This window comes from Nelumbo lutea, chromosome 1 (genome assembly GCF_056320005.1).
Source record: "Nelumbo lutea isolate HS-2025 chromosome 1, American lotus-T2T, whole genome shotgun sequence".
Classification (NCBI taxonomy): Eukaryota; Viridiplantae; Streptophyta; class Magnoliopsida; order Proteales; family Nelumbonaceae; genus Nelumbo; species Nelumbo lutea.
In genome coordinates this window covers 4,295,395-4,321,121 of record NC_142684.1, presented here as the reverse complement: position 1 = coordinate 4,321,121, position 25,727 = coordinate 4,295,395, and the positions used below count along the sequence as shown (strand labels likewise).

Sequence of the window (25,727 nt, the reverse complement as noted above, 5' to 3'; positions counted from 1 at the left end):
AATTCGTGGATAGTTTCTAAACAGTTATAAGTGGATAATTTCTGGATAGTTACAAGTGGGCAGTTTCTAAAATGAGAGTAAATGACATATATGCCCTCTTTATACCCATTGTATGTTTAGACAAGAGGGATATAAAACGTTCAATGAAAATCCAGAAAAAAGGGCATTCGCTCTTTTATAGATAGTATAGATTTATTTAAGGTTAAATACTTAAATTACCACAGTAGTTTAAAAAATGAACAATAACTAATCTTTGAGGAATTACTTAAAACACCCTTAAGTTTTCTGATAATGGACAAAATCCCCCCTTATCATTAGAGCAATGTTACAATCATTTTGCATGTGATGTATATAATTTTTCTTAATTTCAAAACTATAATTTTATGGTCAAATTTGCCCTCTATTGTTCTTCAAAATTTCAAAACAAAACCCAATGACAATATTACCAATGAAAGAACTTTAGATGAATTGGGATAAATTACCACCCAATGTCTTCATTGCGGAGGCAGTTGCTCTCTCTTCTCCCTACCGCCATGTCTGTGGCTACTGCAATTGATCCACTTACTGTGGGCCAAGTCATAGTTGATGTTGTCAATATGTTTGTTCCTACTATCACCAAATCTGTTTACTTCGAAACAGATGATATCACCAACACCAACACCAACACCAACGGTTGTGAAATTAAGCCTTCTATGGCTATCAATCACCCTAAAGTTGTCTCTGGCCCAAATGGTGAGCTCTATACTCTAGTGATGACAGACCCAGATAATGCACCCACCCCAAGCGAGTCCACTGTGCGTGCATGAATGGGTTCACTGGATCATCGTTGATATTCCCGGCGCAGTACTGGCACAAACTCTATTAGAGGCAAGGAGATACCTTCCCTACATGAGCCCTCAGCCGCCGATGGGAATACATAGGTACATCCTGATGCTGTTCAGGCAGAAGAATCTAGTAAAGGACTCAGTCCAACAACCAGCTATTTGTGCAGACTTTAACACTAGGGAATTTGCAAAGCAACCTGGCCTCGGCCTGTCAGTTGTAACTGCTTACTTCAATGCCCAGAAACTCTGAAGAGACTGCAAACGAGAAGCTCTGAAGAGAGATAGCAAAGGGCATACAGAATGGTGTTGCTTTGCTAAGGTACCGGTGGGGGCTTTGAGTCTCATGCATGCGGTTTTCTCGTATACATGTATGATGTATCACCCTATCCAGCTAGCATGCGAATCGAAAATGTTGAGTTTGTCCATTACATAACAACAATAATATATAACATAGCTTTCGATGTTAATTAAAAAAAAAATTATTGTCGACCATGGCAAAGCTAAGAGGCGAGACAATAGTTCTGGTGTCAACTCCCACTCCTCTTCAATCGCCTCACCATGACAGTGAGGTGTGTAGGACTACTTTTCATTTCAAGTTCATGACTGCATGTACTACAATTTCTGTTGGCAGTCATCAAGAGAAAACCCCATCCTGGCTAGAAGAAGCTTATTCAACCCATCATCACTCCAAGTCTTCAGTTTCGTTGTGTTTTTCTAACGAGTGCTTCTACTATAAGATGGGAGGGTGAGCGTGAACTATGTTGATTATATATATATATATAGGTGGGCCTCTCTTTCCTTAGACTCTCTTATAAATTTGAGAAATAATGAAAGATAAAAATTAAATTTAACATTTCGATCGTTTTTTTTCCGTTAATGTTTAATGGCAATGTCCATTGTCAAAACCTAAGGGTACTTTAAGCAAATCTTCAAATAGTAGGGTAAATTATTATCCATTTGCTAAACCATAGGGGTGTGGGGTATTTTAAGTATTTAATCTATTTATTTATTTTTAATTCACCAAAAACTAATGCTGTTTTCTCTATTTTCAATGGTCGGATAGTCACTGATATCCATTTCCATTGCCTTTTAGCTTCCGCCATTAGTAGTTTCTTCAACCGCTATATCGGCAACAATTAATTTCTTTTGTTCTATATTTTGCATTGTACCTTCTATTTGTTACGTATTTTCTTTTTCTCATTCTTGCTAGATTTTCGATGTGGATGAGGACTCCATGAGAATTCAAGAAAATCATTGACTAGATAAAGACTCCTTTCAAATGGTCATCAGTTGGCACATTAATTGATATATTGCAGTAGATTTGACTCTTTTGTATACTTCAATAGATTAACTATTATATCAATGTCTTCATGGTTTTCAAAACCGGAGTGGACTGGAAAACTGGGAACCGGTCAGGTTAGGTGAATGATTCCATTTTACCTCAAAACTGTTGATTTAGTTAGCAAACCGTTGACCCGGGCAGCCAAACAGTTTAGCGGTTTTGGCTGTTTTTTATTTATTTATTTTGTATGTTTTGTCAAAACGAACCATTCATTCGGTTCAAACAATCAGACCATTTGGCCCAGGAACCAGACCCCTGACTGGTTCATTGTTCGATTCGGTTTTAAAAACCTTTAATTTCTTTGATAGGCACTGCCAACGTTTTCTCTTCTATGTTTCTTTTTTGCTAGTGGTTTTTTCCCAATCTTCTAATTTTTTATTTCCTAAAAAAATAAAAAGGAAAATGAACTAATTGTTGCATTTTGTTATTGTAGATTCATTGAAACATTAATTGATATATCATCTCAACAAATTAAAGGATAATAGACCATATGTGAAAAACACTTCAAAATTGTCTCTTATAAATGTACTGTTTCCAATTAAAAACCTTAATCTCTTGTAAACCAAGAAAAACAAATTGATTAATGTTTAATTATTTGTTTGAATTTTACCTTCAATCTTTTCTTCAAAAAGAACATAGCATGTATCAATATATTTGATGCTATCAAGGATTGTAGTAGGCGTAATCCATGAACTTTTGAGGTGATTTGTCTAAGAATTCCACTTGTGAACAAAAAACACATTAGAGGCCCAAGGGTGTAGTCCTGGGAGGGGGGGGGGGGGAAGAACTCTGATAGTTAAGTTAGTTAAAGTGTTAATGTGGGACAAGAGCAAAGAGCAAGTAAGTGAATAAATGTTGTGAGAGCCTATAGGTTAATGTAAACAATATGAGATAGGGGAAAAGAGTGTAGCAATTTACTACTCCATATTGGAAGTCTTTGTGACAGGAGATTGATGTTATTGGAGATAGTTGTATGGGAGAGCACCAAATATGTAGAGACGAAATCACCCTTATTCAAGCATATTTTATGGTCAGAAGTGAAGAGAGTAGGTGGCAAGTACAACTACAGGAACCACCTTCATAACACTTTGTACATGTTGGAATAAAGCCGAAAAAGCTGATTGAGAAGAAGTGATATGTGAATACTGCAAGAAACCAAAGCATAATAAGAACACTTATTGGAAACTTCATCCAAATCTTCTTCCATACAGGTCTTGGAACAACAATAACAACAATTTTAAGAAGAATGGTTAGAAAGGGAAGCATGAGAATGCAAATGTTGTTATCGTGCTTGAAGGTGGAAATAAAGAAAGTGAAGAAAAATCAATCATGGAATAGTTAGTAGTAGTAAAAGCAGAACTTGAAAGGTATGGGAGGTTACTTAATCACTTGGACACAACTATTGCAACATCCAACCCCTTAGGCAACACCTCATCATATGCATTTTGCTCACTTAGGTACTCGTGTTTCTACAAATCATGCTATTATTTCAGATAATCATAAAATCCATTGAATTATTGATTTTGGTGCATTAGACCATATGACTAGTATATCTAACGTCTTCTACCATATCAGCTCCTCTCTGGTAGAAATTGATGGTGGGTCTCTTAATCCCAACTCTAACAAAGGAGATATCAAAGCCTTTCACACCCTTATTTTATCCTTTGTTCTTCTTGTCCCCAAGCTTAATACCATCTTTTAAGTTAACAAAAAGAAGGAGGGGGCGGCAGCCTTTAGGAGACATACATCAGATCCTCTTTAGTGCTGAAATCAAGAAGAGAGAATTCTGCATCCTGCGAATACTCTCTTGTCGCCTCCCTGTTCTTGCCGCCCTGTTTGCCAGTTCTATCTCCAATTGTGGGAGAAGTCAAGATTGGATCTTGACATCAGTTCTTTGAGATAGGATTGAAAGGAAGCTGTGCTCACATACCTTTCTACTAATTCTTGCGAATGACAGAGTTCTTGGGGAAAACACTACTGATTCTGCTCCATCCTGCACTGCGCCATCTTCAGTGGGAGCAATCTTTGGATCCTTCCTTGGGCGTGAACACCTTCGTTGGGAGATATTACTTCTCTGTATCAGGTATAATTCTCTCCTATTCCTTTTGGTTCAGATCTGATTCAGTTTAAGTTTCAAAAATGATCCTTGAAAATATGATTTTTAAATAGGGAATGTGATTCCCAGTTGAAGGGAGAGAAAAATTTTGGAATTCGCCCCTTATTCCGCAATCTTTGGGCATCCATGGGATGGATCTCTCATCCCTTCAGTTGTATCAGAGTTAGGTTCAAATCTTGAACCATCTTGTTTCAGATCTGAACCTGCGCAAATGGGCAGAAGGTGTTCTACCCCATTTGTGCAGATATGGGTTTTGGGAAATCTGTTCCCAAAATTAATGGGCGAATAATCTGAAATTAATTTTACATAAATTTGATTATTATTTAGAATTGTTCTTTTTGATTTTCTTGATTTATGGGTTGTTCGTACAAGAGGAGATCGAATTCTTGGTTTGCATAGGGAACCTGCGATTTTGCAGTTCTTGATTTAATTTTTGGTCTGTAAATAATTTTTTTTTTTATTTTCTAGACTCAATGTATAGGTATTCGATCTGATGTAATTATTAATAGAAATAGGATTTCTATTTATTTTTATTTTGGATCGAAGATGGTGGCGCAGAAAAGGAGATTTCGCAGATGGGAGAAACGCTATCTGCGATTTGCAGTTTGTGAAACTGCATTCTGTGATCTAACCTCTGTTTTGCAGGATGGATTGTGCGAACAGCCCTGATTGACTGATTCTTGTTTTTCTTTTATCAGTATTTAATTTCATATTATTTTCTTGAATTAAGGATTTAATTAAAAATCAAACCCTAGACCCATTCGAACCAAGATTGGTTCAAACTGTTTGGACCAATTCTAGGGTTTAATCAAGGCTGAAAGTCAGCCCTAATTTCCCACTAATGGGCCTAAGGATTGATATTTAATTAAATGGTTAATTCGGCCCAGCCTATAAAGGCCCAGTTTTAAATAGTTAAAACTGCAAAAGCCTATTTTAAAGGATAAAGCTATATGGGCCGAACTAGGTAACCCTAATTCAGACCATATTCCTAGATAATATTAATGGTTAATATTATTGAATTTTAACGGGCTTCCAACGGGCCTTACAGATAATTAATTGATTGGATCAATTTATCCCTGCATGAGATGTATGGATGTGTGATGTGCTGCGTACATGGGCCATAAGTACTTGGTCCATGCTCATTCGATAGTGGCTCTTGTGCACACCATGGCTGAATGCACATCATTGCCATGGTGTCCCTTTTGGTCATTAGATGACTTCCCTCAGTGGTGGGCCCCACACCTCATCAAGAGGTCACGTGCGGAAACCTAGCCGATTTAAGGCCCACCAAAATCTGGCTTTATGAAAGTCAGTGGGAGCCACTTTGGTTTGACCTAAATCAAACTAGGGTGTAATTTTGTTCCCTCCAGCTAATATGAGTGCATGTGATAGGGAGATTCATATGATGAACTCTCTAAAGGCCTTCCATCATTAGCATGAGGATGGGTCCTTCAGTAATGAGGAAACACACCAGAAAATGGGCTATCCATTTGCTGTTGGGCTTGTCTAAGTGTTTCATAAGATGATAGGGGCGTCATAGACCGATGTGGGAGGGGCTTCATCAGAAAATGGGAACTCTCTCACGGTTCCTTGGCGTTCACGAATATGATGGGTAAACACTCACTAGACAAAAAGGTTTACCAGAAAATGGCTCTGAACCTTGTCTGACAGAGGCCAAAGGGAAAACTCATATGATGAGTGGATATGATCCTTCCCATAAAGGTGGTGGGTTTATGCAGCTGAAACAGTTGGCTCCATGCACCCTATGTGATTTCCCACATTTCCAGAGACAACCCATAGTCTCCGTCACTGAGAAAGGAGGGAAATTTCAGAGATGAATAAATGGAAATGGATCGTAGATTAAAATCCATATCTATGAAATGAACATGAATCAAATTAGGTTGTGGACTGATGTTTGCTCTTTTATCAGAAAATGGCAAATGGATCTTTTGCAAAACTGCTTGATGACAACAAGTTGAAGGGCCCAAACTATGCTGACTGGTACATGAACCTTATGCTGGTCATAGCTTCTGAAAAGCTGGACAAAGTGGCAAAGAATCCTGCCCCGGAGCGTCCGGGTGATAGGGCTTCTGAGGCCCGAAGGAGAGACAATCAAGAATGGGAGGAGAAAAACTCCCTTGCCCGGTGTTACATCATTGCCTCCTTGGACAACCCGATACAGAGGCAGTTCGAACTTGCCAAACACATATTGGACAGTCTCAGGACAATGTATGAAGAGCAGAATCGTTCTACTCGACAAAAGGTCTTGAAACAATTCATGACCACACAAATGTCCTAGGGTCAACAAGTTCACGACCATTGTCTTCGGATGATGGAATACATCAACGAACTGGAGGCTCTTGGATCCGGGCTGGACCTTGCAACCCAGATAGATGCTATCCTTAACTCTTTGCCTCCTTTCTTTAATCCGTTCATCATGAACTATAACATGAACAAGTTGAATGTCAGTTTGCAAGAGCTCAGCAATATGTTGCAAAGAGCTAAAGAACTGATTAGAAAGGATGAACCTGTAGCCATGCTTGTTGAAGCTGACAAGATAGGCAAGAGAAAGAGGAAGGCAAAGAAGCCTCAGAAGAAAGCCATTAAGAGCAAGAAGCAGAAGAAAGATAGGTTGATCACAAGTTGGTAGATCGAAATCTAAATTCACCCCTTTTGGTGAACGATCATTCCTTTGTTTCGCCTCTTTCCTTAAACGATGGGTAGTCTTCTCAATTTTGGGGTTGTACTCGAGTTTACCTCGTTGAGAAGCACGAGTCATAAAACAAGAATGTTAACACAAATAAAAGGAAATAGCTAAGAAATTAAAGTTGCTCCCTGGCAATGGCGCCAAAATTTTGACGGGTTCTCGAAGCCCTCAAAATTAGTACTAGTCCTAGAATAAAATATTTGTAGTAAAAGTGCTATTAGGTCGAATCCCACATGGAGCTAACAGTAATCTCTCAGCCAAATGAATATTATCACCGAGTGGGAAAATTAAATAACAAGAAAACGAATAGCAATGAACAAACAAGAGAAATCAGTCTTACCAAATTCTGATTCAATGGTTTTGGTTTGTCAATTGGCCATCGATCATAGCTAGACTTTGGTAGTCTTGCAATTCAAGCATTTAACATTAGATTTATTAGGATAGCCATAATAAACCTTGTGTTTTTCTAATTCAGCTGACCAAACGCAGCATTCGATTAACACTTATCACTACTTAATTGGGTATGATAGCATCAAAATTTTGACGGGTTGTCAAAGCCCTCAAAATTAGTACTAGTCCCACAGTAAATTTGTAGTAAAAGTGGTACTAGGTCGAATCCCTCAGGGAATTAAACAATAATCTCTCAGCCGAATGAATAATATAACTGAGTGGAAAAATTAAATAACTAAAATTTAAAAGAACAATAAAGCAATATCAAATTCAACTAACAAGATGTAATCAGTCTTACTGAATTCTGATTCAAGGGTTCGAATTAGTCAATTGGCCATCGATCTTAGGTAGACTTCGGTGGTCTTGCAATTCAAGCATTTAACCTTAGATTAATTAGGATAGCCATAATAAACCTTGTGTTTTCCTAATTCAATTGACCAAACCCAGCATTCGATCAACACTTATCACTACTTAACTGAGTACGATAGCATTCCATATTAACCAGTGATAGCATTAAGCTTTGTGAAAACAGTTAAACCAAGATAACAACAATTGAGATAGCTGCAATTATCAAATCTTATTCCATCGATTCCCTTTAGGTTAAAACATGTCAGTACATTGGTCAAAGGCTGTCATGAACAATTGACCCAGAAAGATATTTACCTAATTGCTACTTGTACCACTATTCGTGACAATTACGGATCATCGAACCATGGATAGCAGTAGTAAAATCAACATTAATTAATTTGTCAGACTAATTAAAATTAACATCCAATGAAAATAGGCACAAGAACCAATGAATACTTGAATTAAAAAGCAAAATCTTAAATTAAATACAGAACCTCACAATGGCACAATTGAACCTCCCCCCTTGAACCAGAAAAGAAAAGCTTAGCTGCCCATGATTTGTAAAACCTCTATTCTTTGCTTCTCACTGGTCGAACTGCTCTCTTGGTAGCTTGAGTTGCTTGATGATCTCTTGGATCCTTGGATTGAGTGATTCTAGAGCAGGTCCGCCCCCCTATTTATATAGTAGAGGGAGATGGCTGTTTTCCAACTCCTAGGAGATCATCTTAAATTCAGGGAGTCCTGATCTGCTTTGAACTAATCATATCCTATCTCTTATCTAATAATCTGATCTCAATCTTCTTATCTCTCTAGGATTACATTCAAGACTTTAGATCTGATAAGACTCTCTCTCTGGAGATTACATTCGAAATTGGGACTCTTGGTTCTTGAACTCGAGTTGGGCTACTTCAAGGTTCTTCTGCAAGTTGGGCTTCAGCTGTGAAATGGACATGGCTGCGAACTTGCTCCGAATTCGAACCCAGTTTTGTATTCGATGTGAATCGAATCTATCAAAGCCCAAACATAAAAGTTGTGGGCCTTTATTTCAACTTTTTGATGCATCTTGAATTTTCCAATTCGGAATCCGGAATAGAGAGTTATGCCTAGATTACTGATTGTTGCCGAAATTATGCAAAATCATCAGAATTGCCTTGTTTTCTTCCAATTGCCTTTTTCTTGACCTGAATCGAAATACAAGAGTAATGAATCCATTTAAGTGCTAAACAAATATAAAAGAATGAATATTAGGGGATAAAAATATGGTACTTTTTAGTCTCATCAAATCCCTCCACACTTAAACTTTGCCCGTCCTCAGGCAAGGCAAAACTCAAGCAAAACAAAAGAAACTACCTACTGATTTTTAATCTCAATTTCTCTCAACATAAAGCCTGATCCATTGCATGCTTCAGTCCAGACTTGGTAACCTTCCCCTTCCATCTCTTTCTCCCTTTTTCTCGTCCAAAAGTGATCGCAAATCACCATTCCTCATGGTACCAAGTTAAATGGACAGTCAAGGAAACAAGCCCTCCACCGACTGAACCTTCTTGGACTGAACAATTACCCATTGCTTTTAACAAACCTATTCAGCCAGATTCAATTATCTTTCTTTGTTTCTTAGGTCAAAACAAGGTGTGTTATTGCCATAAGCTTGCTATTTATCACATCTCCACCACTTAGTATGAGTTCCAAGGGTCTGAAGGTGAGAATGGGGTTGGGGTTCTAGGGTAAGTGCATTTTATGTTCCATCTTACCCTTGCTCCTCGTCATCCTCCGGAGAGTCAAGCTCCTCCTCCTCCGCCAAGTCCGTCGTATCTAGATCCAGACCCTTCATCATTATACCCTCAAGGTTGAGCCCGAAGAACTTCTTTCGGACCAGCCAGCGGTAGAGTTTGAATCCATAACGGTAGGAGCTCGAGCCGTACTCCACCTGGAAGTTGTGGTACTCCTTGGAGTGCTTGAAGTCCCACACCGCCTTAGCTCGCTTAGCCTCCACCATGCCATCGAAGTTCCGAGTCCGATCCAGAAGCGTGGACTCCAAGTCCTGGACCTACTAGCAAAGAAGCTCCCTCTCTGCTACCACCCTCGATGACTCCTCTTGGTAGCGAGCACTCTCCTCAGACAACCGGGCGATTTGTGCCTCCTGGTCCCGGATGAACAATTCTTGGGCCTCGCTCCCCTTTCGAGCCTGAAGGACTTCACCTCGGGCCCAGTCAAGCTCGCCCTGGAGCTTTTGCATGTTTGACCTCTGAGTGAGAGCGTCGCCATAGTGGATGTTGGTCTGGAGGGCCATGGCGTGGATGGCAGAGTTCACCTGTCAACAGGAGGTCGAGGTCAAAAAAGAAAAAAGAAGAAAAAAGAAGGGAAAAGAAGAAAGCAACAACTTATCACCATGCATTGGGCTGAGGCCATCCTGGTGAGCTGCTTATGGTCCATCCCTTCCCAGTTGGCGACCTCCTCGTGGGTGACCGCCTTCCGACTCCTTCGCAAAGCCATGGTGAAGTCAGTGACGCTTTCCTAGTTCCTGGTGGGGAACTACACGAAGGCGAAGGGGTGGGACTGACTGCCCTTACACCGGGACCTCGCGTTCTTCTATGCCACCTTCCGTGGCTACTCCCTCAAACGGGACCAGTGAGACCTTAGGCACTGGTGGAACAAAGGCTGGATCAGCAGCCTCGAACTTAGCACTCTCGAAAGTGGAAGCTCAGTTAGGGCGCAACCTCTATGCCTTACGCTTTTGGTTGCTTGACAGAAGGTGGCGCGCATCTACACCAGACATGTTGGATGCCAAAAATCACAAGGCAATAGTCCAGCTAAAAAAATCACAAGGCATTGTGCGACCTAAAAGGCAACCTACCGGGGCTCAGGTCGGCCAATGCGAGCTTGTCCTCGGCCAAGTAGTCCGACCAATGGAAGCCAATTGCTATCCAGGATTGTAGCGTTTCCCAAACTTTTGGATCCAAGTCAGCCCTCGAATCCTGGATGGCAGCCCTCCAATGGGTTGGGAAGGGCCACCCTTTGGGGTTGCGAACTACAAAATAATCCCGCTTCTAAGTCGGGATCTTATTTGGCAGCTCGTGTAAGAGCTTGAAGTCGGGATGGGGAGAAAAGTAATAGAAATGTCTTTCTGGAGGCGCTCTAGAGGAAGCATTTTTATAGAAAGAATGGTGGAGAAGATGTCGAGGTCAAGAGGAAGATAGTATTCATAAAACAAAGAAATTGTCCCAACTACATTTCATATTGAGTTGGGGTGAAGCTGATCTATAATAACGTTAAAATGGTTTAAAACCTACACTATCAAAGGATGGAGAGGAAGACGAAGGCCAGCGATGATCTGTTCCAAGAAGATCACGATCTCATTGTGACCGTGTTCCCAAGGGTAGTCACCTGATGGGAGACTATAGATGAGGTTTTTGGGAAGGTTGAATTGGAGGACCAAGGTCCTGAGTCTCTCCATCGACATGGAGGAAGGACCAAAGTTGTCCAGCTCTCTACCTCGGGAGGTGGAAGCTATTTCGCTGGAGGCCTCCTGAGCCTCCAGAGCCTGCCCCCAAGCTCCCCCTAAGCTCGAAGGGGCATCACCTTGGTTACCGCCTTGGGGAAAGACATTGTACGGGTACCTAGACATTGCTGATAGAGCAATAAGACTCACCAGGAAAACGCTGAACCAAGATGGTGTGAACAGGAGAAGAGCTCGAGTAGCTAGGTGAAGGCATGACCTCAAATCCGCAAGCAAGGCAAGTTGGCGTAAAGGAAATGAGGTATGGGGCCCTCGTATTTCTAGCCACTGTGCCCACTAATTGATGGCTCAGATTAAGGCGAATCTGACGGTTCACAGTCAAGATGACCGCACGTCTTCTGAAACTGAAATGCGATTGGTTGCACATCTTCCATGATTAAGGTAATGCCGGTTGCACATCTTCTGGAACTGAGAGCCGTTTTGGTGCATTTTTTGGCATTTGAAAAGTCCAGAAATCGCCTGACATCCACGTGTGTATTTAATGTGATCAGTCAATCAAGTTTGAATTTCGAGCCAAATCCACTCGTCACACTCCATGAACTCCTCGCGCCAAGGTAGAATCCTAAGCCTAAGGAGTGGGAGGAAATTGATGGAGGGTGATTTGACCCAATCTCCTAAGAAGGCGACACGTGGATGTGACTCAGCATAAGCAACAACTCAGCATGACAACCTGGCTACACCTGAGTAACGAGCTCGTTAAGGTCCTCACGGGACAGCTTGCTACATTACAGCTCACCATGGAACGAGCTTGCTACAGCGCAAGCTCGAGGACCCTACTGTACTAAAAGGGAATACTCCAAGTCAAGTCTATCCCAACTCGCAAGCTTGGATAACCAGCTCGCTCCAATACTTAGGCAAGAAGACTGCCACAAAGGCAACCTCAATCGGAACCACCTTGGGATACCTCCAGGAGCTTGGTACAAGGCATCTCGCTACTAAGCGACGCAACATTTTCAGGAAGCTTTTTATCTGACGAGACCGTACCCATCAGACTGCACCACATCTCCTGAATGACGGCGCAATCACTGCCTGCCTAGAAGACTGCACCCACGTCTCTCGATAGGTGGTGGCGTGTCTGTCCTTTCTGGGTCGTGTCTCTCAACCAATTGGGCAGTACTCTACAACGATTACCTGCGCACCCTAGCAAATAATAGTTGCGCTAGAGAGTCGTATCTCTCGTACATCCTTGTGAGATATTTTAAATGTGTATGTATTCTTGCATTGACTTTTTATGGCCGAGACTAGCGTATCCTTGTGAAATATGACTTAGAAATCTCCAATACATCCAGGACTTTCAGCTTCATATGTTCTCAAAATTGGAAATATTTGAGACTTGTAGCTTTGAGAGTTGACTCTACTTTTCATCCTTTGATGTTCACCTTCTCAAGTTTGTTGGTTTCTTCTTCTAGAGTATAAATGCCGATAATTCTGGAATCCTATCAGCCTCTCTAAATATAACTTCTCGGTTTGGGTTTTGGTGTTGGATGCATAGATGCCTAACTAAAGATAAATTGGCTAAGAGGCCAGTAGAGCTCTTGGACCTTTGCTGAAGTTTTTCATATCTTCTTACATGTGACAAATAAACAAGTGGTTATTATCTAAAATTCCTTTTTGCTTTCCCCATTTCTCTTAAACTTACCCAAACTTTTCAATACCTTGGGAGTCCCCCTGTCAGAAATCAGAATCTACCTTGAGGAGAGGAACATTTTTGTATACCCCTCCCTTAGAGGTTGCATGAAATTTTATACTACCCCACCATCTGAGAGATTGGGGGGCAGGGGTTCATCTTGAGATTCTTGGGTCTTCTGGGAGAAGGAACCTCTCATAGAGCTTAACTGCTTGTCTTTCCTACAAGGCTAAAAGTTGGCCTATTTTTTAGGTTAGAGTAGGTTGATGATTAAAGGTGATTGTAAAGTGATAATAAAGTGGATGTCTTCTGTTATGGAGAGTACTTGGTCCTTCATATTTATCCTTAGACTTTAGCTTCCCTCTCTATCAATTAACAACTCCTTCAGGTGTATGAGATGATTGGATAATACCCTAGCTGACAATCTAACTAGAGGAGTTGGAGAATAGGTCCTTGAGCTATTGTTGTTTTCTACTATTCCTCTTATTAGACTTTCTTAATAGAAGAGGTATCTTTTCATGATTTTTCAATATACTAATTTATGTAATTATTGCATATATAAGCAATTCTATACATCAAAATTCATATAAAATTAAAATTTTAAGTTGTTTTCATTTTTTTAAATGAATAGTTTTGGCTCGGTCCATGGCCTGACCTGGCCCAAGGCTTGGCACATGGGACAGCCTGGCCCAGCCCATGGCACGTGCTCGCACGGGCTTGGGCCGGGGGACGTCTCGAGCCGACCCCCCAAGTTATCCCAAGGGAGGGTGGCATAGCACAACCCACACTTTACGTGGATCTGACACGACACGTTTTACACCTCAAACCCTTATATTATCATTTTGATTAATACAAAAATGAATGAGAATGAAAACCAAACAAGTTACAAATCTTACTCTCATTCTTACTGTAAAAAAATCATTTTTTGGGAAAAAAGTGTTTGGTTTGTAGCAATATTTTCTCATTTTCCCAATTTTACTCATTTTTTTTTCCATTTTAGAATTTCATCTTGGGTAAGAATGGGAAAGAATGAGAATTGAACCAAACATGACCTTAGATTCCAAAGGATGCAAATTTGTTGCTCAAAGGCTATGTTATGAAGGTTTGGAAAGGTGCACTCAATGTTATATTGGAGAAGAAGATTGAGAATTTGGAGCTACAAAAGATTTGAAGCCCAAAATTTCAACCATAAGGTTTGGTCAAATGGTTGACCTTGTTATGGTAGATGCAAGCAAGTGGGATTTGGTTGTTGATCATGAGCAACTTAATTAGAATGTTGAATTCAAGTGAGTTTTGTGCATTCAACGTTTGTGACCTCCTCTTGGATTTTTTGTAGGTTGATTTTGTTTTGTCTTCACCTACGGGGTTACTGACAACTAACCCCGGAACTTTCATTTCCCACAAATACCCTTGGCCCTTAAGTCAGATGATAGAATGCATTAAGGTCATGTTTGATTCAATTTTCATTCTTTTTTATTCTTAACCAATATGAAATTCTAAAATAGAAAAGAATGGGTAAAAGTAGACAGAATGAGAAATTATTGTTATGAACCAAACACTTTTTTCCTAAAAATGAATTCTTTTCAGACTCACAAGTGTCCTATATAGCTCAGTTTCATTCTTCAAAAAAAAAGTGTCGATATTCGCAAACCATCAACCTAGCTCTCCAATAGTCAATGCTTACCAATTGACATAGATGTTTTGTAAAAGTACTTTGATAAAAATAATTTTATAGAGGTACTTTTATGAAAGTATTTTCGTAAAATACTTTTATAAAATGCTTTTCTAAAAGTATTTTCTTAAAAATACTTTCACAAAAGTGTTTTTAATACATGTAAGGGAGCCTTTGTAATCTACCCTTTTTATTTTCTATGCCACCATCTCTTTGATTTGTTCTCATTGTTTAAAAAAAAAAATCAAGTGAAGAATGGGATATTTAAATTAAGGTGATGAAGTATTTGTAACTATCTAATATACTCTCCGGAGCATGAGTAGGGCTCTACATGTAACTTCCCATTATCCCTAAATAGACTGAATGAGCTCTATAGATTACATGACAAAACAAGAGGAATGATACTTGTGAAGGATGAACAAATAGGAGGAGAAAGAAGTAGATGGGGAAGGATAGAAGAATAAGACTGACAACGAGAGCGAAAATGAAGACTTCCGCTTTAGTGGAAACCAACCCTAGAGGGTCTCTTACAAGAATAAAAGGTAAAAGATGATGGTTTCTGCTTTATGAGTGCTTGGCCTTTGTTTTCACCAAAGGCAAATGCTTTTCCCAGCACCATAGGTCATGGAATGTATTTCTCATTCATCCTTTCAGTCCTTACTAACAGATTTTTTCTGGTTGCAACAAGTAATGTACAATTCACAAGATGCACCATATGGGCTTGTTCCTTATTAATTACAGCTAATTCAAAATTTTCCCTAGTCCATTATTTTATTGAAGAAAATATAGCTTTTAATTAATGACAATGATCACTCAAAACGTACTATCTTGTAATACAACGTATACGGCCGCAACCCATGTGTTTGCAATGTCAATGCTGTATTGTTGCACCATGTTCTGATAGAGTTTTGGTGCAACATTACTACATGTTACAGCTCTACATGCATTTTGTGGTAAAGGTACTTATAGGCTGAGAGCTGAACATTCAGCTAAGTTGGTTCAGCTGCACTGAGGAGCTCTGCATAATCTATGAGGCTGAAGCTGATTTAGAGTGTTCCTCAAAACAAATCCTATCATGTATTGGGAATATGAATAACAAAATATAAGTATAGGAGATGTTTTCGATGTACAGTTGAAACATGCTGTGAGATCGGATTCTTACACTTCAACCCTTAAAAAATAGGTGCTAAGAACGCTACCTTTATATTACAAATTTGAGAAAATCTATGATGTAGAAAAGATATGATATAGGAAGAATTTTGACCAATCAAAATCCACCCATGAATTTTGATGTATAACACCTAATTGACTACAACATTTATGATTCTACTTGACTGGTTAAAAGTTTTTCAGATATCATATCGTTTCCATATCATAGTCAAACCCTGTAAATTTATTTATTTATTTCTATTTTAATTATAACTTACACCTTTAACCTACATCCAAAATGTAGAATCTGGATTAGCTACAGTTGATGGCTATATTAATTAATGACTGTTCAACAAATAAAAACGCCCCATATCAATGTCTCAGTTTATATGCCCCACTGCGAGTTCTCAATTGTATGCATGGCTAATGTGGGATACTATTATTGTTTAACAACCCTAAAACACCCAATGCAATTAATCCAGACTCTAACTATAACAAAGAACTTGTTGATTATTTCAGCCCATGCATGTTATGGAGGGACCCGGAGTGACCACCCGAAGTCCAAATTACTATACCATTTGGCTTGCAAAGAACCTGTACACGCAGCAGGTTTTCAACCACATATTCTGCAAACATTCAAAGTAGATGGTTTGAATTTGTGTGGTGTAGGATTTCTACGTTTGAACTGAAAAGACGGTCCAAACTATCACTTCGATCAAACTTTATTAAACTAGCTAGAAATGTGCACAGTCCAGGTATATCATGAGTGGGAGTTATCAGAAAAAGTATACTTTGAGTGGGAGTCTTTTTTTTTTCAGAAAAATTAAATAATGAATTATTCTGGTGGAGGATAGAAGCTTAGGTAAGAGATGAATCCTACATTTGCAAAAAGGGCAAGGGAGAAAAGAAAAAAGATGAATCCTGCCTTTTACGAGAGACGTCGGTATCAATTAAGATTCAATTAACCACATTTGCTACAGCGCTGCGTTGAAACAATGAAATCAAAGCCCTTGATGAATTGTTATAGCCCTACCTCGAATTAGACAAAGTGACGTCGAGCACTGCAATATATGTTTATTTGATTTTTGGTTGTAGCCCTGGGTTAATTATGATACTCTTATAGCAAAAGTGGATTTGAGACATGCAATGCACGTTGACAGAAATTTAGCTGTTCGAATCCTCAAGTTTATAGGATTGGACTCAGACTCTTTAATTAATGGATTGGTGTCGTAATTTAAGTTCTTGTAAAAGGGGATTTAAAGAAACTAGATTCTGTCAATATATATATATATATATATATATATATTCTTTAGGCTCAATTTGGAAAGAGTACAAATATAAATATGTGCAGTTTAAATGTATACAAAACAATATAAAATGCAAGGCTTTGCACTTTACATATTTGTGTTTGTATTCCTTCCAAACTGAGCCTTAAGGTTCAATATGAAAGGAGTACAAATACAAACATCTACAATACAAATATATACTGAAAAGCACTATGCAAATTTGTATTTTTATTTGTTCGGATTTTGAAATTTGAATTCTTGAAGTTTCATAGCCGATGATCGAAGAATTCCTCAGCCACAACCCACATTGCACGGGTGATGAATTCCGCCAAGCGCTGAGGAATGCAAGACAGACAAAACGCTCAACCAGGATTTCAACTAGGAGTTCCTCAACTGAGAAACAAAGCACCCTATCGCACTACACCTCGGCTGAGCATTCCATTCCTCAACTTCAAAACTGGGGGAGTGGTGTCTGGCTCATGGTTGACCTAGCCTTAAATGACATGTGGCTGCCCAGTCATTGCTTGATCATCCTCGGCCACATTAGCATGGCCCGACCAGTTCCGTGACATATGCCGACTCCGTGGCCGTGGCCACGCTACGCTATTCCTATGGCCCTCATCTTATCCTCTCAACTGCATCAGCTACACGTCACGCGGATAAACACGATCAAGGATAGGAGAAGGGAGAAGGACAACTCTGTTGGGGAATAGGACTCTATCCCAAAGATCTCAGCGGTTAACCTCATCCCGACAACCTCGGAAGCCCAATCCAACCAGGACACGGACCTTCGGCTATAAAAAGGTATCTCCCGCTCAAGGTAAGGGATTCCAACTTTTAGCACCCATACTGTTACTCTGCTCAGACCAACACCTTTATTACTAGGCCCGACCATTCACCACACTCTACTGACTTAAGCGTCGGAATATCTACCCAGGGATAACTCCTCGGGCCTCTGACACCCTTTCTTGATCACAGGTCTTGAAGCACGGCTCAGTCCTTCCACCTCGGCTCTGCCATGTTGGCAAGGACTATCTAACTGCCTTCCTCGGTTCGTGCACCACCTCGGATTGAGCAACATCAGATTGGCATCGTCTATGAGAACGCTCAAAAAGCTATTCCTGAAATCTCTTCCTTACCGCACAACCAAGAAAGTGATCAAGATGCCCAAGAACCAGTCCGAGTGATCGACAGGCTGATCCCCATCTCGGGAATCTCGCTGTCGCAACCCTCCACACCAAGAAATCCCGCAACCCCTAGCCGTCGATGACCCTACGCAATTCCAAGCAATGCAAGAAAAGGTTGACAAGATCTTTGAGATGATGTAGAAGATGGGTTCCATGGCATCACCCAACCAGGCCATCCCCCCTCACACCCCGATGCGTATGAAGGACGATCCTAGCCCTGAGGACCCCAAAACGCGTCGAAGTGCAACACAGGTCGTGCAACACATGCATAGCTTGACACACAACACTGACTCGAATGATCTTCGAACGGCTTGAGCCCATTACGTATAGCTAGGCAGTGTATCACTGACCAAGTAAATCACCTTGATTGCCCACGGCCCGAGCCTAAAGCAGAGAAGAATGCCCCCACCCATCAGGGCTTGAGGGCGGTCATTGAACTCCACACATCCACTGAGTAACAGTTAGACCAAAACTAGTCGAGCAACAACCAGCCCTCAAAGAGCCAAAAATCACCCGAGACAAGTAAATAAGCATCTCAAAGATGAGAGCTCAGAACATACTCTGGCCCCACTAACCGAAGACTGAAGATCTCGGCCAACCCTAGACCTTGGCCACAACAAGACTGGGTAACCCAACTAGCAAAAATAAATAAATAAAGAGAGCCTACGCTACATCCTAACCAGGCACTCCATTCTTCGACTTTGGAACTGCGGGAGTGGTGTTCAAATTGCAAAATATCGGGTAGTAGTTTCTCAACCGAAGAATGAAGGGCCCTTCTGTGACGCAGCACAACCAAGCATCAGAGAGGCCCAAACTTTGAAGCCCAACTTAGCTCATCGGCACCTAACCAAGGTAAACGACCGCGCAATGCCTCAGCTGAGCACTCCTCTCATGACCGCACAATGCCTTGGCTGAGCACTCCTCCCACGACCTCGTAATGCCTTGGTCGAGCACTCCTCTTACAACCGCGCAATGCCTCAGCTGAGCATTCCTCTCCTTGACTTCGGAATTGGGTGAGTGGTGTAAGGATTCCAAAATTTGAATTCTCAAAGTTCCGTAGCCAATGATCGAAGAACTCCTCAACCACAACCCACATTGCGCGGGTGACGAGTTCCACCAAGCGCCAAGGAAAGTGAGGCAGACAAAACGCTCAACCAGGACTTCAACTTGGAGTTTCTCAGCCGAGAAGCAAAGCACCCTGCCATGCTACCTCAGCCAAACCACTTCATTCCTCGACTTCAGAACTGGGGGAGTGGTGTTCGGGTCATGGTTGGCTGGCCTTAAACGACACGTTGCTGCCTAGTCATTTCCTAGTCATCCTCGGCCACGCCAGCATGGCCCAGCCAGCTCTGCGACATACACTGACTTCACGGCCGGGGCCATGCCACACTATTACTGTAGCCCCCCATCTTATCCTCTCAGCCACGTTAGCTACACGTCACGCGGATAAGCACGACCAAGGATAGGAGGAGGGAGGAGGACAACTCTTCTGGGGAATAGGACTCTATCCCAAAGACCTCGGCGGTTAACCTCATCCCGGCAACCCTGGAAGCCCAACCCAACCAGGACACAGACCTCTAGCTATAAAAAGGTATCTCCCGCTCAAGGTAAGGGATTCCGACTTTTAGCACCCATATTGTTACTCTACTCGGACCAACACCTTTATTGCTCGGCCTGACCATTCACCACCCACAACTAACTTGAGCGTCGAAGTATCTACCCAAGGATAATTCCTCGGGCCTCTAACACCCTTTCTTGATCACAAGTCTTGAAGTGCGACTTTGTCCTACCACCTCGGCTCTACCCTATTGGCAAAGACTATCTGACTGCCTTCCTCGATTCGTGCATCACCTTGGATCGAACAACATCAGTACTCCTTCCAAATTGTGCCTTCAAATGAGAACAAAAGTAAAATTGTAGTTGTGACAACAAGGTGTAGAATAAGATGTCAGACATCATAGCTATACATGCCTGGTTAAATCAACATTTGCTCACCAGGGGAATAAATAACTTGTGGGTTAAAATACTTGGAAATACACAATAAAACAAAGAAAACAATTAACAAACAAACAACACATTTAATGAGGAAAACAAATTAACAAATTAACAAATTTTAACAAATTAACAAATTTTAATTAGTTCAATATGTGAACTAGCCTCAGTTTGATTAACCAATTAATATCATTGTTTAGAAAATCAAACTGGGCCAGACTGGTCAGACATGTTTAATTATGATCTAGCCCTTTGGACTGCTCGATCATATACTGAAATTCATAATTCATGAAAAATCAGTCAAAACTAGGTGACTGTCTGGTTTAACCAAAAAGCCAATGAACTAGTCCCAGTTTTATAAAATCACCTGGGCCATAACATAAATAGATAGAAACTTCAAAATGTTGATAATAAAACATGAGTCCAAGACCTCTTATGTATGTGTATATATTGTCGGGTTACCATTAATTCATCTTTTTGTTTACATTTATTTATGCTTCTTTAATATATTTTTTGCTTTAATGCACATATACTCTAGAGAAAATGTGACTTAAGAGACTTGAATTTTGACCATTTATTTTACAAACTTAAAAACAAGTCATCTATCCACTAGGGTGAGTGTGGCATTGGGGCTTTTCTAAGACGATGAAGAAGTGCAGAGAAGAAAGCTACGATGGTTACAATTTGAATGAAGCCCAGCTCAAATTTCACTATAATTGAAAGTTTTCTCCACACTATAAACCACTTGCTTAGAATTAGTTATATTCTTCATTTTGTAATAATGTTTTAAATCAATCTAGAACTCGAACCACTTTGGCCACAGGTTTCTGGGTCAATGTTTCGATTGTCTGGTTTGAATGGACAACTAGTTGCAATTAAAATATAAAAAATAATTAAAATAAAAACATGCAAAAAATTGTTGTTTGGGTCGAATGGGGTTAACAATTTGATCACCTGGGTCAACGGATTCTCGACTAAGTCAATGGTTTTTGGCCAAAGAACGGGTTAAGGGGGAAATAAAACTGGTTGCTTGAATGGCTTCCCAGCCGAATAGTCCATCCATCTGGGCTAACGAGATTTCGAAACCATGCTTTGTAAGTTGAATAACTAAGGTGAAGACTAAAGAGGCTTCATGTGGACAAGTCAAACAATGTAGTACATTTTTTATGGTGTTAAATAGGGTTGTTCACAGGTCGGGTTGGATTGGTTTATTGGGGTTTTTCCAACCGACCCGACCTGGTCGGGTTACCTGAGATGGAAATCGAAACTGACACAGTCTAAGCAAAACTGGCTTGGTCGATTTGAGTCGGGTTGGGTCAGTTTGGATTGGTTTGGGTCAGTTTCAGCTCTAAGTTCATCCATGCTCCCCATGGCCCACGTGCCTCTGTGGTGTAAGTTTGAGTTGCCTATCCAAGTGGGAAGAAGTCAAAGTGGGAACCATAGAAAGACAACTCCATTGCAGCAAAACCCACCATTATAAACATGAACGGGAAGTAGTTGCCTATCCAAGAATTCAAGAGTACTGAAAGTAGTAAAACTTTCCAACAGGAAATTCTGACAAACTCTTTGATTAGTTTTGCTCCTATACAAAAAGGACATAGAAGCCTAGAAGGAAATTTATTTGACCTCCCCATAGAGTTAGTGGTGACTTAGTTGTTGTTCAAGAGTCCAAGATAAATCTGAATTCAATTCAGGTAAAGAATAAATTTTCATGTAAAAACAAGTGTCAAGTAAGTTTTAAAAACAATCATAAATTGAACATCATTTCAGCCATCTCCTATGATAAAATTTAAATGAAAAGTTAATCACAAAAGTTGTTCATTAATCACTAATACAAAGTTGCTTGCAACCATTCAAAAACTAGGTGGCCTAATGGGCTTTGGAACTTCATGTTTGAAGAAAAAATGCTGCCATGCTAATGACTCAACTATCAAGAAATAAACAAGAAAAGTTTGTTTTAGATTATCACATTACTTGGAAAATGAAATTTTAAATTGTAGAAAAAATAATCACACTTGTAAAGATTATTAAGTCTTATCAAAACACCAATCATCATCACTTAATTACACTTGTTCCATTATTCCTGAGAATTCTAAAACAAAGAAACAAATATTAGTATGTAACTCAAAAAATTATATAAGTTATAAATAATATCATGAAATAAAGTTTATTCACAATATAACAAATATTATCTAATGCAATTTTTTCATATTTTTCCACTTCATCCATAGATTCTTGAATATCAATTGGGATTGGTTTGGATTGTAACCAATCTTGGCCACATATAAGAGCCTCCACCATTTTTGGAGATAGAGAACTCCTAAATGGATCAAGTAAACACCCACTTGTGCTGAATGCCAATTCAAAAGCAACTGTAGAAATTGACATGGCCAAAACATCTCTTGCTATTTGAGAAAGTATAAGATACTTTTGAAAATTCATTTTCCACCAAATCAAAATGTCAAATGAATCACTTGGCCTTTCGCAACTCTCTAATAAATACCTTGCAACCTCAGATTTACTTTCTATATTTTCTTCACTTTCTAAGTGTTTTGCAAATTGAGATGCTAACAATCTCCATGTATCCTCTTCATTACCATTAAAATCCGTATCATTAAAAGTTTTACTTGAAATTGATGCTTCATGTCCAGCATTAAAATTTGAATTGCATTCATGATCATGAATGTTTTTAAACCCTGAACTTAACTCCTAGTGGAGGGGGCCACCGTAAGGCTTTAAAAAATCTATGAGGTGTGTGTGTGTGGTGGGAACCTAAATACCTTACCCTGGCGAAAATCTATATACAATAGGGATCAATAAAATATATAGATATATACATGAACATACAAAAGAGAATTTACCCCTAAATACCTCAAATTAAGCCAACTAAAGAAAAGGGAGACCCAATCTATCAGAACAAAGCCGATATGATGCTGAATATGTGCAAGAAGAAGATCTTCATGAACAAAGATGGAATTAGATCTAGTGAAGAAAGCCATATTTAATAGACCATCCACTACCTGGTTGCCTTCCCAAAGGATATGACTACAAGTGAAAGAATCAAGTCTCTAAATCGTATTATTTAGTTGTTCATACCAACCAAAGGTTACGTTGCAAGGGAGCTGTAACGAGCTGTAACTGAACCCAACAAAGGATCCAAGAATCAACATAACCCTCAATGCGAAATATACCAAGAGCCAAAGCCAAATCAATGCCCTCAAGAAGCTCCAAGGCTTCAGCTAACAAATTCGAGGAGTCAGCATAGAAATTTGCCAGATATTATAAGGGCTTGTATAGATAGACATAGAGTATAAGAATTGTAGGTCTCTTGCCAAGTACTTGCAAATATATTATGGTTCGTGAGAAATTGGATGTTTAGACTTAAAGCCATATCTCTAATAGATTGGCAAACTATCTTTCAGGTATATATTTGAACTCTATATAAGTGGTTGGTCCCAATTTTCTATTCACCATTCTCAGAATATTCATAGCACACACTTTTATAACCTATATATTATTAGGGTATGCTAGAAAGTAGATTCCTATTGTGAAAGAAAGGTAAAAGAAGCAGATTCCAGCATACATTATATTTGCCATTGCTAACAAGAAAAGAAAAACCAAAAAGAAGACTTTTTGCGCTATATATATAGCTACCACATATAGCCATGGATTGTAAACTATTCAGTATTCAGTTACAATGTCTGGGACGGGGAGAAGAGATCCTTTGGTCCTTAGTCGTATTATAGGGGATGTATTGGATCTTTTTGAAAGGTCCGTATCTTTTAGAGTCTCATACAGTGGTAGGAATGTCAATGGACGTGAGTTTAGGCCCTCTGCTGTTGTTAACCAGCCTAGAGTTGAAATTGGAGGCAATGACCTAAGAAAACTTTACACACTCGTGAGTATATATATATAATCCATGCTTTTTCTTGTTATGTTTTGATTCAAGCAAAAACTCCCATTAATTTTCAAGTAGGAATTGCTAGCTGCAGTCTGTGGGCTGATAATTTTGCAGGTAATGGTCGACCCTGATGCTCCAAATCCTTGTGATCCCACCATGAAAGAGTATTTGCACTGGTTATGTTCTACTCTCTCTCTTTCTCTCTCTATATATATATATATATTGTTAATTGGTTTCTTGTTCTTGTAAATTCTAGGCTGGTCGTTGATATCCCAGAAGGAACTGAAGCAACTTTGGGTACGTAAAACAAGCGTTGAAAATGTACCTAGCATTCGTTTAATAAGGGGCTCTCTCTCATGCATCTAATGCACGTGAAATTAAGCACCCAACTCGAGAACAAAAGCCTGTTTTATTTATGAAAATTTACTTCTATCTTAAGTTCTACATAACTTAATACGTCCATTTTTCTACCACTAGTGCATTGCTACTGAGCCTATATTTTGCACCTCGATTTCTCCACTGCATATATAGTTAGTTTATTTAATGGAGCCACAAGTAAAGCAGCTTCTGATCTCCTGTTTTCAGGCCAGGAGATAACAAGCTACGAGGGTCCGAATCCAACAATTGTTGGGATTCACAGGTATGTCTTCGTGTTGTTCCGGCAATCTGGCAGACAGACGACTGGTGCTCCGGGCTGGCGCCAGAATTTCTGCACCAGAGACTTCGCTGAGATCTACAATCTTGGACTGCCGGTTGCTGCCACTTACTTCAACAGCCAGAGGGAGGGCGGTTGGGGAGGAAGAAGATGGTAAATGACCGAGTATCTATATAGATATCTACTGTTAAAATAATAAATAAATGGATATATAGTTATATATATGCCTGGAATATTATACTTATGTTCAGCTCATGTTTCATTCTTCGTGTATTGGCTTTTAGAAGGCATGAAATCTAAATATATACATATGGATCGATGCATGTATTACTTTCCATTTCACTTTCTGATGATCCCCTGTCTCCCTTACTCTTCACCGTGTTCTATCTGATATATAGCCCTTAAGGCTGTGTTTGGCTTGAAGGAAAAGGTAGAAGAAGAAAGGAAAACGTAAGAAAACCTTTATAAACATTGTATAGATTTTCTTAACTTTCCTTTCATTTCCTTACCTTTTCTTTCAAACCAAACATAGCTAAAGAGAACTCTGGTTTTCTGCGTTGCCTAGCTAACGGGATTTCCTACTCTATCCGCCCTAAATTGCAGCCATACATCTCTCAATTCATAATAAAGATGTGGCTGCAATTCAAGGCGAGTAGAAAGTGGGTAGGAAAAATGAATAAGAAATCTGTGTTCAAAATACTTTGAATTAGATATTCGCCACAAAAACCTTGCCGAAGTTTATTGCAGTCACACATGGAGAACATCTCATCCTTTACATAATATTATGCAGGGGGTGATGTTCCCAATTCACAGGGATAGTGTGTTGTGGGTAGACGTGGGCAGTACTTCATTATTCAAGGGATAAAACAGTACTGCTTTTATTGACCACCCTTAACTGTGGCATGAATAATATAAACGATTGGCAAGCAAATAGAAATATAATAGGAAAAAAGA

General features: G+C 39.8%; 1 protein-coding gene and 1 pseudogene across 1 annotated transcript; both read left to right on the top strand.

Annotated features, from left to right (window-relative positions):
- The first annotated feature begins 533 nt into the window (after positions 1 to 533).
- Positions 534 to 1,074, top strand: LOC148873257 (protein MOTHER of FT and TFL1 pseudogene; annotated as a pseudogene).
- Positions 1,075 to 23,144: 22,070 nt separating this feature from the next.
- LOC148873256 (protein FLOWERING LOCUS T-like) lies at positions 23,145 to 24,930 on the top strand. Its single transcript, XM_088965593.1, has 5 exons — positions 23,145 to 23,158; positions 23,932 to 24,115; positions 24,233 to 24,294; positions 24,375 to 24,415; positions 24,704 to 24,930. The coding sequence occupies exons 1-5, from the start codon at positions 23,145 to 23,147 to the stop codon at positions 24,928 to 24,930; spliced, it is 528 nt and encodes a 175-aa protein (XP_088821719.1).
- Positions 24,931 to 25,727: the final 797 nt, after the last annotated feature.